Source organism: Puntigrus tetrazona, chromosome 8, assembly GCF_018831695.1.
Source record: "Puntigrus tetrazona isolate hp1 chromosome 8, ASM1883169v1, whole genome shotgun sequence".
Classification (NCBI taxonomy): Eukaryota; Metazoa; Chordata; class Actinopteri; order Cypriniformes; family Cyprinidae; genus Puntigrus; species Puntigrus tetrazona.
Window position 1 is genome coordinate 9,096,015 of NC_056706.1, and position 12,853 is coordinate 9,108,867.

At 45.9% G+C, this 12,853-nt stretch overlaps 1 protein-coding gene across 2 annotated transcripts in view; it reads left to right on the forward strand.

Moving 5' to 3' along the window:
* Positions 1 to 12,853, forward strand: part of LOC122350046 (zinc finger protein GLIS1) — a 70,235-nt gene that overhangs the window by 56,416 nt on the left and 966 nt on the right. For both annotated transcript variants that reach the window (XM_043246228.1, XM_043246229.1), the window contains exons 9-10: positions 10,711 to 10,871; positions 12,410 to 12,568. In XM_043246228.1, coding sequence (XP_043102163.1) covers positions 10,711 to 10,871; positions 12,410 to 12,568 — 320 coding nt within the window. The remainder of the gene's footprint in view (positions 1 to 10,710; positions 10,872 to 12,409; positions 12,569 to 12,853) is intronic.

The window sequence follows — 12,853 nt, forward strand, 5'->3', positions numbered from 1 at the left end:
AAACAGGTTTGTCTTAACGAGAGCATATAAAAAAAAAAAAAATCATATTTTTTTATTGGCGTACGTTTATTTTCACTACTGTTCAAAAATTTGGGCTGGGTTATTTTCATTTTTTTAAAAAGAAGCCTTTTATGCTCACCAAAGTTGCAATTGTTTTTGCCAAAAATGTAGTAAACCGGTAATAATGTGAAATATTATTACAATTTTAAATAAATAATTTATATTTTAATATTTTTTAAAATCGAATTTATTCTTATGTGTGTCACAAGACACTTTATAAATCATTCATTTCTTTTTATCATCAATGTTGAAAAAAAATGTTGCTTAATAATGCTTAATTTTTTGGGGAAATCATTATGCACTGCTAATAATATGTTTAAGTTAAGGAAGATCTAAAGAAAGAAAGAAAAAGAAAAATTAAGTGTCAGCAAAGACATTTATTATGTTACAAAAATACATTGAAGAATAAATAAGAAAAAATAAATAGGAAAAAATAAATGCCCCTCTTGATCCATCAAAACATTCAGAAAAATATTTTTATATTTTCACAAAATATATTTTATATTTTTTATATTTTCAGAAAAACATAATAAAAACAAATTAGCTTCACCGCTTATATTGAGAACAATTATTATGAATTGAGCACCGTAATAATTGGTAATAAATAAGCACCAGATCAGCATATTACAATAATTTCCAAAGGATCATGTGACCCTGAATACAAAAATAATTTTTGTCATAACAAAAATTGATTACATATTATATATATATATATATATATATATATATATATATATATATATATATATATATATATATATATATATATATAGGTTAATCATATCATACAATATTATAGTTCCCTTTCAGTCGGTCACTCCGAGTCACGTCGGATGACCGATTTAATTGGGATCTCGCCGAGAGACCAATCTACTTGAGTGTATCTAAACGAGCCAATTGAAGATTGGCATGCGCTAATCGCATCCAGCTGCCGCTGATCACAGCGGCGTGTATAAATAAGCAGCGGGTGCAGCGCATATTCAGCTTTTCGCCGGAGCCGAGCGTAACTGTTCCGCTCCAAAGGCGATCTACGAGTGTTGGAGTACGGCGTTTCAGCGGAGGTCGTTTTCCTGCGTCGAGTGGATTGCCACAATCAGGCTGCACTACCCCTGTTTGTGTGCAAAGCGGCTATCCCCTGTTGCCGCAGCACTAAAAGAGCATTCGCGGGTGCGTCTTTTTAAAAGACGACGTTACGTCTGGCAAACTCGACGCGTCTTGGAAGACAGCGTGGGTCTTGCTTCAGGCAGCGTACACCCGTGTGTTTCTGGATGCGGTTGTTACCTGGTGTTAGGTGATGGTCACAATCGTTGCCTCGTGTGCCTGGGCTGAGCATGCTGAGGTGGCGGTTGTGGATGAATCATTTCCTCGCAGGGAGATGGTCATCTCGGAGTGATGGGCGGGCTCTGTCGCCTTGAAAAAAGGAGGCGGAGCTTGTGTGTTTGCTCGACTTGGTTCTCATCCTGGCTGCAGACAGGTGGGTTCCATTTCGTTGTGACACAAAGCTTAAACTCTGCAACCAGTGGAGCTGCAAAGGGGCAGTCTGGACCCTCACGTGGGGTATCAGCTGTACCCTCTTGGGCTCCCCCTGATGATCAGAAGTCAATCGCTGCATCGGAAGGTGAGCCAGACATTTCTGGAAGTGAAGATCCGGTTGCTCTGCGTCTACCAGGCGTTGAATGTACTGGATACAGATCTAGAAATGGCGGCTATGCTTGCCCAGGCCGCCGAGGTGATCGGGATCAAGTGGAAACCTCCACTGTTTCCGGGCCCTCGAGGCTGGATGATTGGTATTTAAGGGTGGCTCGCGCTGGTTCTCAGGGCCCCACCCTGGTACCTTTCTTCCCGGAAGTGCATGAGGAGCTTACTGGAATGTGGAAAGCACCTTTCACTGCCAGAAACTGCCCCAGTGGCTCCTCCTCCTTCACCACCCTTGACAGCGGCACAGCCAGGAGTTACGGTGATCGCCCCAGTGGAGCGGTCAGTTGGGATGCAGCTGTGTCCCAATGCCGTTTCCGCTTAGTGCGGTGATCCTGTACTCCTCCCAGGCCTGCAGGTACTCGTCGGCTCTGAACGGCAGTGCCTTGTGCGGCCTGTGGACAAGCTGCGTCTGCAGTACACGCTTGGCGTTGTTGCAGGTTCATCAGGCCAAGGCACTGAAGGATCTGCACAGGGGTGGTCATGACCGGAAGTTCTGAAAGAACTCTGTATCGTGATGGACCTCGCGCCACGGCGGCGTGAAGGTCACAGCGCGGTCTCTGGGTTGTGCGATGGCCACTACGGTGGTCCAGAAAGCGCCATCTGTGGCTGTGTCTGGTCGACATGCGCGAGAGGTAGACAGGACACGTTCCTTGAATGCCCCCATGTCCCAGACCGGCCTCTTCGGCGACGCAGTGGAGAACTTTGCCCAGCAGTTCTCCGCTGCCCAGAAGCAGACTGAGGTAAGAAACATCCTGCCTCGGCGTGCAGCTGCTGCCTTCACCCAGCCGCCGACGGCCCGCCTCAGCCAGCTTGTCGCCGAGGGTGCCCCTGCTGCCGCCCCGCTCCCGTGCAGCCAACGCAGCAGCCCCATCTAGGCAGCACCATGGAGCTGGCAGCAGGGCAGCCACCCAGCCTGTCCAGGCTCCTGCCAAACCTGGAGGAAAGCGCAGGTGCAAGAGGCCCTCAGATCCGGGGATGGAGGAAGCTGCTCTGCCGGGCAGAGAATGTTGCCGCTACCTAAAACCTCGACAAGGGCGGTTTCCTCTGTCTCTGGGCTAATATGCAGCAGTGGGAAGACTGGGAGGGCGAACCAACGGCCTACCCGCCTCACTTCTGCGGGGATGCAGGTAAGAGTTGCACACACTCAGACCCCCGCCGGACCGGCCACGAGGCGCCCGAGCCGGGTCCCTGCACTCCCCTCGCTGCCCCATCGCCTGCGTTGGTGGTTCCGCTCGAGCCGCTAGTTCGGTCTCTGGATGCCTGGTTGAATCTTCCCAGGCTATCCCGGTGGCTCCTGCGAATCCTTCGACTCGGCTATATGATTCAGTTCGTCCGGCGTCCCCCCAAGTTCAGTGGGATCTGCTATACGTCAGTGAACAATGCACGTGCCCCTGTCTTGTGGGCGGAGATTGCTGTCCTTCTAGTGAAGGCACGATAAAGCCGGTTCCTCCAGCCGATATGAGGTCGGGGCTTACAGCCCATACTTCATAGTGCCGAGAAAGGCGGTGGGTTACGACCAATCTTGGATCTGCGAGTCCTGAATCGAGCACTCCCGTTCAGGATGTTGACAGAAACGCCTATTCAGTGCGTCCGTCCCCAGGATTGGTTGCAGCGATCGACCTGAAGGACACGTACTTTCATGTGTCGATTCTTCCGCGCCACAGGCCATTCCTGAGGTTCGCGTTCGAGGAAGGTCGAGCATATCAGTACAAGTCCTACCCTTCAGGCTCTCCCTGTCGCCACGGCGTCTTTATGCAAGTCGCGGAGGCAGCCCTTGCTCCACTGAGAGAGTAAGGCGTTCGCATTCTCAACCAACTGGATGACTGGCTCATTCTAGCTCAGTCCCGGGCTCAGTTGTGCGAACACGGGGATCTGGTGCTACAGCACCTCAGCCAGTTGGGGTTTCAGGTCAACCAGGAGAAGAGCAAACTCTGTCCAACGCAGAGGATCTCTTTTCTTGGGATGGAGCTGGATTCGATCGATCAGATGGCACACCTCACAGAGGAGCGTGCAATTCGGTGTTGAACTGCTTGAATATGTTCAAGAGCAGGACGGCGGTCCCACTGAAATATTTTCAGAGGCTCCTGGGGCATATGGCAGCCGCGGCCACAGTGATGCTGCTGGGACTACTCCATATGAGACCGCTTCAACATTGGCTACACGATCGAGTCCCGAGGTGGGCGTGGCAAAGTGGCACTCACCGGTTCAAATAACACCCGCCTGCCGCCAAACCTTCACCCCGTGGTCAGACCTCGTTCCTTCGGCCGGAGTGCCCTGGAGCAGGTCTCCAGGTATGCTGTGGTTTCACGGATGCCTCCACCACCGGCTGAGGGGCCACGTACAACGGGCATGCAGTGTCAGGGGTTTGGACGGGCCCTCAACTGCAATGGCACATCAACTGCCTAAAGTTGCTGGCAGTACATCTCGTCCTAGGCAGTCTCAAGAACTGCCTTTGAGGCCAGCATGTACTAGTCCGCACAGACAACATACTGACCGTTGCGTACATCAACCAACAAGGTGGTCTACGCCCGTCGTATGTCGCAACTAGCCCACCACCTCCTCCTCCTATGGAGTCGGAAGTTCTGAGGTCGCTTCTCGCCATTCACATTCCAGGAGTGTGCAACCAGGCAGCCGACGAGAGCTGTCGCGAGCTGCACCACCCGGAGAATGGAGACTCCATCCCGTGCGGATCAGCTGATTTGGGAACATTTCCGAGCCACTCAGGTAGACCTGTTTGCCTCTCCAGAGAATTCCCATTGCCCACTGGCACACAGCTGGCTGCGGGGCCTTTGCAAGTATGTATTTCCCCAGTGAGCCTTCTTGCACAGACACTGTGCAAGGTCAGGAGGACAAGGAGCAGGTCTTGCTAGTAGCACCCTACAGGTGAAGACTTGGTTCCCAGAACTTGTGCTCCTCGCGACAGCCCCTCCTGGCCGATCCCTCTGAGGAAGGATCTTCTGACTCAGAGACGGGCACCCCTTGGCACCCGCGTCCAGACCTCTGGAAACTCCATGTCTGGTCCCTGGATGGGATGCGGAGGCTCTAGGTGACCTACCTCAAGGGGTAGTTGACACCATTTCTTCGGCTAGAGTGCCGTCCACGAGACAGGCCTATGCCTTGAAGTAGAGCCTGTTCGTCGAGTGGTGTTCTTCTCAGGGTGAAGACCCGGAATTGCCCTATCAGTCGTGCTTATCTTCTTGCAGCAAGGGTTGGAGGCGAAGGCTGTCTCCCTCCACCCTTAAAGTCTAGGTGGCTGCAATCACTGCAAATCATGACCCCATAGATGGGAGGTCTGTGGGTAAGCATGGCCGGATTATCAGGTTCCTGAGTGAAGCCAGGAGGTTGAATCCTCCACGGCTCCCAACAGTACCCTCTTGGGACCTGTCTGTAGTGCTGACAGCACTGCAGTAGGCTCCGTTGGACCCTTGCCAGCAGTTGTGCTAAAGTTCTTTTATCTATGAAGACGTTGCTCCTGCTCGCATTGGCCTCCATCAAGAGGGTAGGGGACCTGCAGGCTTTTTCGGTCGACGATTCGTGCCTACAGTTTGGGCTCGCGGATTCCCAGGTAACACTGAGGCCACGGCCCGGCTACGTGCCCAAGGTTCCCACTACCCCCTTCAGAGACCAGGTGGTGAACCTTCAGCGCTGCCCCTGGAGGAGGCAGACCCAGCCCTGACGTTGCTTGTCCCGTCCGAGCACTAAGATGCTACGTTGACCGGACACAAAGCTTCAGGACCTCAGTCCAGCTCTCGTTTGTCACAGAGGCCGGCAGAAGGGGAGTGCTGCCTCCAAGCAGAGGATGGCTCACTGGATAGTGGACGCCATTACCCTAGCCTACCAAGCACAGGGTATGCCCTGCCCCCCCCCTCAGGTTGCGGGCACACTCAGCAAGTGTTGCATCGTCCTGGGCGGTGGCCTGTGGCACCTCGCTGACAGATTTGTAGAGCTGCGGGCTGGGCGACCCGAACACGATTGCTAGATTCTATAGCCTCACGTGTGGAACCGGTATCCTCCTGTGTTCTCACCTCAAACGGGTAGAAGCACTGAGAGGCCCGGTTTCGGGTCGGCTTGTTAACCGCTCCAGAGCGTCCATACAGTAGACCCTGTCGAGCTCCTCCATTTCCTCGGCAGCCAGATGTTGCGGAGCGTCGGCGCCAGGCCCTCTCGATGAATCCGTGAGAACCGGTGAAGGCTGGGAGCCATGTAAAGTACCCAAGAGGACTTTATGTGTGTATTTCCACGGCATAGCCTTAGAGCCCGTGTTTCCCGGCAGACCTTCTGCCTGTCTAAGAGGGTTCAATCACCTCCAATTTTCCATATGCAAACTGAAATACTGTCCATATGCGTATTCGTTCCGAGACCTCCTACGGGAAGGCTGGACTTCCGACGCCCCTGTTCACTAGAACGTGGGACGTTTCCCAGTGTTCCAGTCTTACGAATGGGTAGTGTTACAAAAGTAGCTGGCTTCTTGTGGTTGAGCCCGGCCTACGCCGATAGACTGAGGGGCTTGTGGGCTCCCACAGGACACTGGAAGAGGCAGCGTCCATGGCGTTTTGGTAGGGATCCCAATTCGCCGGTCATCCGGCGTGACTCGGAGTGACCGACTGAAAGGGAACGTCTCGGTTACGTATGTAACCCTCGTTCCCTGAAGAAGGGAACGGAGACGCCACGCCCCGTCGCCACGGTGCTGCACCTCTGCTGAAGGGCCGGGTCACTAGCTCGGCTCCTCAGCGAAAACCTGAATATGCGCTGCACCCGCTGCTTATTTATACACGCGCTGTGATCAGCGGCAGCTGGATGCGATTAGCGCATGCCAATCTTCAATTGGCTCGTTTAGATACACTCGAAGTAGATTGGTCTCTCGAAGCGAGATCCCAATTCGTCGGTCATCCGACGTGACGTCTCCGTTCCCTTCTTCAGGGAACGAGGGTTATATACGTAACCGAGACGTTTTTACTGTATTTTTATTAAATATGCATTTTAATACCCTAAAAAAATCCTAGTAATTCTAAACTTTTGCATATATTTATCAACATTGCATATATTTAGTCTCGTAAAAAGACTGATTAGTGCCTTAAAATATAGTCATAAAGAATAAAATTACTTGAACTTGAGTCCATTTCAGCAGGTTTCAGTATCACCATCCGATCTAAACGGTAGCTACCTTGATACATTGTATCTTAAACTAATTTCCCCGCTTGACTGCGCACTGAGCGTTTGAGCACTTTAGCTTTTGAGTGTTTAGAAGCCAGCAATAGGCTTGGATCAGTAAGGGCCTGATCTCTCACGAGTGGCTTTAGTTTGCTAACCAGAACCAGAAAGGTTCCCACCGACCCGTGCCAAGTCGGCGGCCACTCCGTTCTTCAATCAGAAGAGCTTACCGTGAGACACCGGGGATATCCACGCTCTCTCATACACGCCGTCTCCCAGCGGAGCTCGACCTGACAGGTGAGACAAGACAAACTGAGAACAGAGCACTCTTCTTCATGAATCTTCATTCAAAAAGGATGTGAGAGAAAAACTCCATCTTGATCTATTTTGTCTCCAGCCGACTCCTGGAGAATTCGTGTCTGTTTGAGCATAAGGATTGCCTCACCCCTCAAAGCAGAACCTCTGTTGCACGATTTGTAAGGTCTTCGACCCCTCTAACAGGGATTAAAGTGGAACGTGACAGTACGACAGAGCTTTTCATGAACCTCGCAGCCTGCATTTAATAACAGCATTATTCCATCATCCAAAATGTAACTTTTCAATGTGCGTCTGCAGTGTAAACTTAACTTCAAACCCCCAATGATTCGTCCACATTAATGCTATTTTTTCTTTTTTTGTGGTCAAAGCTGCTACGGTATTTAGACAGTAGTCCTTTGATCCTTTTGGTGGTTACTTTCTGAGCCAGACATACAAAGAACTATGTTCTTTAACACGGAGCACGTCCAGTGAATCATATATAGAAGAGTCACGTTCACTGAATCATGTCTGCTGTGCTGAGTAAGGACTTACTCATGTCAACTGAGCGATGCTCTGGGATATTCACACATGTTCCCATGGACTCACATTCACTGAATCACAGTCAGCATTAAACACTTTTCCTTTATTACTCAATCTGCTACTTTGAAGAAACACCATTTGTAAACACTTTGTTCACAAGCAAACTATTAAAGGTTAGGTCATTTTGCTTTGAAGTTCCTGAAGTCGACTCATCATTGCCTTTTTTAAGATACTGGACCAAAGTTTCCCATTTCATCACTCTTGACTCAAAATAGCCAATTCAGAAGGCGCAGAAATCAGTCATAATACATTTCTGCATGACTCAGTTGCCCATCTTGCTGATTCTAAATGGAGGGGATATGACTATACTTTGTTGAATTACTGCTGCTGCGATCAATACAAAATGTAAATAAACATCTCATTTAAATCTAATTAAAATGATTTTATTAAAAATCCCAACTGTCATGTTTGCTGAAAATAATGATAATTAGTTAGCGAAGTTAGCGAATATCAAGCCACCTTCATGCCAGCCCAGTCACTTTTTTGTCTAACGAACAAACCAGACAGGTGAGTATGGAGTGTATCGAGGTCTTTCCGTGGTTTAAACAAGACACCTTCTGATGTTCATTCATGTTTACTCCATGTTATAGTAAATATGAAAAAAAGGTTTACGTGCACTACAGTGATTTGTCTCAACACATTAAAGAGCCAAATGGTATTTATTGAATTTCTTACAAAATCACAACATTTCATGCCAAAAATAACCTGTTCTGAAGTAACCTGTCGTCTGCGTAAATGGTTTTTGCTTTTGTTTCCTTGTTTACACCCAGTTCGATTTAAGCGTCATACCTGAGCAAGCCAAACGCTTTTCTATCGCTTTTGATGATTACGTGATCATCAACATTTAGATGATCCGTACGATACAAGCTCTTATGACGTTAGACACTGGCTATATAGTGACAAAGAGTCAGCGAAGGTGAAAGCAGATGATCAGTGAAGGTAAATACCGAAGGGAGAGATTAATCTCGCATATGAAAGATTCCCCTCATTCCTGGAGCCTTAGCGAGCGGCAGCTGGCAGTGATTATAGCATGATTCACTTTAGCTGCACATAGAGGCTGCTTGTAAAAATATGAACAGTATAACTGTTTCCTGAGCTTGTGCTGACAGCAGCTCCCAGGGGAACGCTGCCGCCGTGCTCTCCGCAGAAACACATGGCTGCACGTCAGATCACAGCCAGCGACCAGATCCGAACAGCTTTCCTGCATACGAACACAGGCTAGCCCGCTAACTCTAATTCCTAAACGTACATTTGCAGCATGCCCCGTGAAATATGTTAGCAAAGCTTTTGAGTACATGACCGTTTGAGGAGAGGGGGGTTACATCCGAGCACAGTTGGGAAAAAAAAAAAGTGTAGATTTTTTTTATGCACTTGTGATGAAACTGAGTCCTTGGAATGCGAATTTGGCTTAGAGTGGAAAAACGACATAATGGTCTAACAGATGTAACAGCCAAGGAAGTCCTTATCAGATTCTGGGCAAATGAACGATGGGAAATATCACTCCCACGCAAGGCCTGAAACATAAATAAAAAAGAATTATCAGCTCATTGGAGTCCAAATTTTACATCAGCGCTTCGCTAGGTCTTAACTCTGTGGATGATAGCACAAAAGACGATTTAAATTCAATTTATAATGTGTCTGTTTAAATGTACGTGCTCTAAAGGTGCAACCAATAATTTTTTTTTTTTGCTGCAGGGTTGTACATGATACTGGGGGAAGGACATTTACTGTACAATACTGTTCAGACGTTTGGTGTTGGTGAGATTTGTAATGTTTTGTCATTCTGATATGCTGATTTGGTGCTTGCGAATCATTCCTTATTACTATTTTCCATGGAAACTTTAATCAGTTCAGAACAAGAGTATATGACTTTCACTTTTGCTAGATTTATTGTTTAATTTTTTTTATCTTGCTGACTACAAACGGTTGAACCATAGATGTTAAAAAGGGAATTTTATCAGTATTTGGGAGTAGACTAGCATATAAATGGTGTTTTAGTAGAGTATAGAACAGCATTAAATGGACTTTGGTTTTAGTTTTAAGGGCCATGGAAATGGCAACAAAACTCTAATATTTATTAAACGTCCTTATAAAAAAAGTAAGCATGTTGTATATCATCAGGGCAAATGAACAGGCAGTAATGTGCATTAATTTGTTCATTTCCACTGTCCCTCCATATCCGACATTATAACTGCATCTATCCTCATAACATCGCTCCATAACTAGCATCTGTTTGTCATACTTCTGTTTAAACAGGCGATTCTTTGAGTTTGTTTTGTTCTCTGTTCATTTCTGAAATTCAGAATATGACTCTTTGATGTGTGTACTAAAGGCAGAGAGCCTTGACTTAGGGGGCAGGAACGACTTCACAGGGCCATTGGGTTGGCACTCGGCGTCTCGCTGGAACTTGGTTTTGCATATTTGAAGACTTGCTTGTGACAGCTGCATCTAATGGCACTAACAAAGCCTTTATTTGTTCCATTGTGTGCAAGCATGAGCAAGCTATCATAACTTCCCCAAAGCCATCACAGTGTACAGTAAGTCAGGGGCATGTTATTTATAAGTGGCATCTGGAGTGAAGAACGGGCTTGTACTCAATCAAAACCAGGCTCTTGACTTTCCATTATAACAAGAATTGGAAAAGGATAAAGCATGTTAGAGTAAATAAAAAATAAATGAATAAAATAAATAAATAATGTTTCACTTTAGGCTATGTGACTCTTTTTCTGAGGTAATCGTCTCAGATCTTTCTCAGGGTTAAAGGTAGGATGGGGTGAGGCTATAAAGTTATATTCACTGGACTCGTATAAATTATATACTCTATATGAAATTTTACAGCATTGTTTTGGACTGCTTATCTTCCACCCTTAATCTTAATAGTTACCGCTCAACTCTCTCTTCCAGGTTATCCGGAGCTTTGCTGTCTCCAGGGATCAGTCTGCTGAAGGCCGCCACGTCTCCTCCACCAACACTAGAGAAGCAACAGAACTCCTCTTCCAGCCAGCAACACCTCCATACTCACCATAAACCCTACACCGCCTTCCACAACCTGACTTCAAGTGAGGGTACGAGACCTGTGTTTGTTTGCTCTGATTTTATTGGGTGGTAGTCTTCACACACATCAAAAGTCCAGCATTTCCTTTAGGCTTTTTTTAATGAAGTGAAAGCAAACACTGTATTACATTTTATAAGGAAATTCTACTTCACCATTTCTGTAGTAAATCAATGTGCGATTATTTGTGAAATTTACTAACACTGTCCAAGTGAAAATTGTTCTAAAGTAGACGTACACCAAAACTTTTTCTGTGCGAATATTAAACTAGCTTTTCCATCCTTTGTGGTGGTCACCACAATGATTTTTGGGTGTTGTGGTTGGTTGCCTGGTTGTTGTTATGCGGTTTCTAAGTTATTCAGAATGTTTTTTAATGTGTTGCTAAGTTGTTCTTGATGTGTTTGTTAGGTGGTTGCTTACTGGCCCAAATTAAGAGCTCACAGCAAAATCACTAAGATCATTTTAGTCCCTCAGATCCCTCCTTCGGTAGTGATTTTTGTTTGTCTGCTTTATTATCCGGTATGATTGCTTAGAAAAGTAATTGTAAGTTACATATGGTGTCAAAAAACACATTACCTAATACAAATCTGATCATTACGATGAGGTTATAAAAGGTGAAGATGGCATTTAAAGAAAATTGTGAATTGTCTGACAATTCAAATATTTAGTACAAAGCCATTTTTTTTTTGTATTTAACATTTTATTACTATGTTATACTAAAGAATATGAATCAGGTTTTATAGTTGATCTTGTATATGGATATATGGAGCTCATAGTCAAAGAGGAACAACACCCCAGTTTTATTCAGAGGCTCAAACTGAGCAAAAATATGCATATATGTATATAGTAAAAAAGGAAGATGAATATATATATATATATATATATATATATATATATATATATATAGTCTGATGTATCATACATTTTAACATGCTTTTTTTAAAAGCTTAAGAGTTAGCTTCAGTCCAGTGTTAATATTAGTAGTAAGTAGGCTTTATAGGAGTTACACAGAAAAATTCCAGTATCCCATAAAAAATGGGTTTTCATGGCAAATCAATATTAATTATGATTTCCTGAGCAAGTACTTGTGATCTGCTGGAATATACCTGATGTCAGAGAGTCCCATCAGTGTGAGAGCTGGCGTAGTCCCTGCAGTGCTGTGTGCATCAGCCAGAACATGTGGGCTGAAAGAGACGCCTGGAACCACAAGAGGAAGCTTTTTGCTCTAAAACCACCCAGTCCAAAACAGCTCAGCTGTCTGTCAAAGGAACTGCTGTGAAAGAGAAATGCTCAACTTCCTTGTCAGGATACAGATGTGCATGTGTGTACCACCTCAAATCCAAGACCCCCATCTGAGAGAGACTACTTGTTTAACACTTCTGGAAGCAACCCCGGAGAAACGGGACTAGTCCAAAAATAGAAATACAAACAAATGCAGGCTTCTGTGGGTTTTGCCATCGCTATTTTAAGTTTGGAACATATTTTAAAAAAAGCCTTATTTAAGTGATTTCATTCTAATGTTTTACTTTGTGTTCGGGTACGTGTACGCAGATTACCGTGGCAATTTCCAGAGCTGTTTTCATTTTGGTGACGGATACAGAATGGACCAGTCCATCAGCGGCGGCCATCAACCTGCGGAGTCCCACAGCTTCAACACAAACCAACACAATGGCTTCCACATGAGCTGTTCCACCAGCACCTCTTCCACAGGTAAACAAATACCCTTTAGTGCAATCTCGTTTGTGAAACTACAAGAGCAAACAAACTGTCTATTTTGAGTAGTCTCACAAAGCCACTTTTATTAAGCAGCTTTCTGCGAATTTGTTATACCCTTTCCAAAATCTGCATGGCCAAATCTTTCACCTACTGATGGTTCAGATATCTGTTTTTAACTTTAAAGCAATATATCAGAGCATGATTAGTTTTTTTTTTTTTACAAAAGCAATTGAATATTTGCGCTAGCATTAAAATAACCACTCAAATAATGTCCTTTTT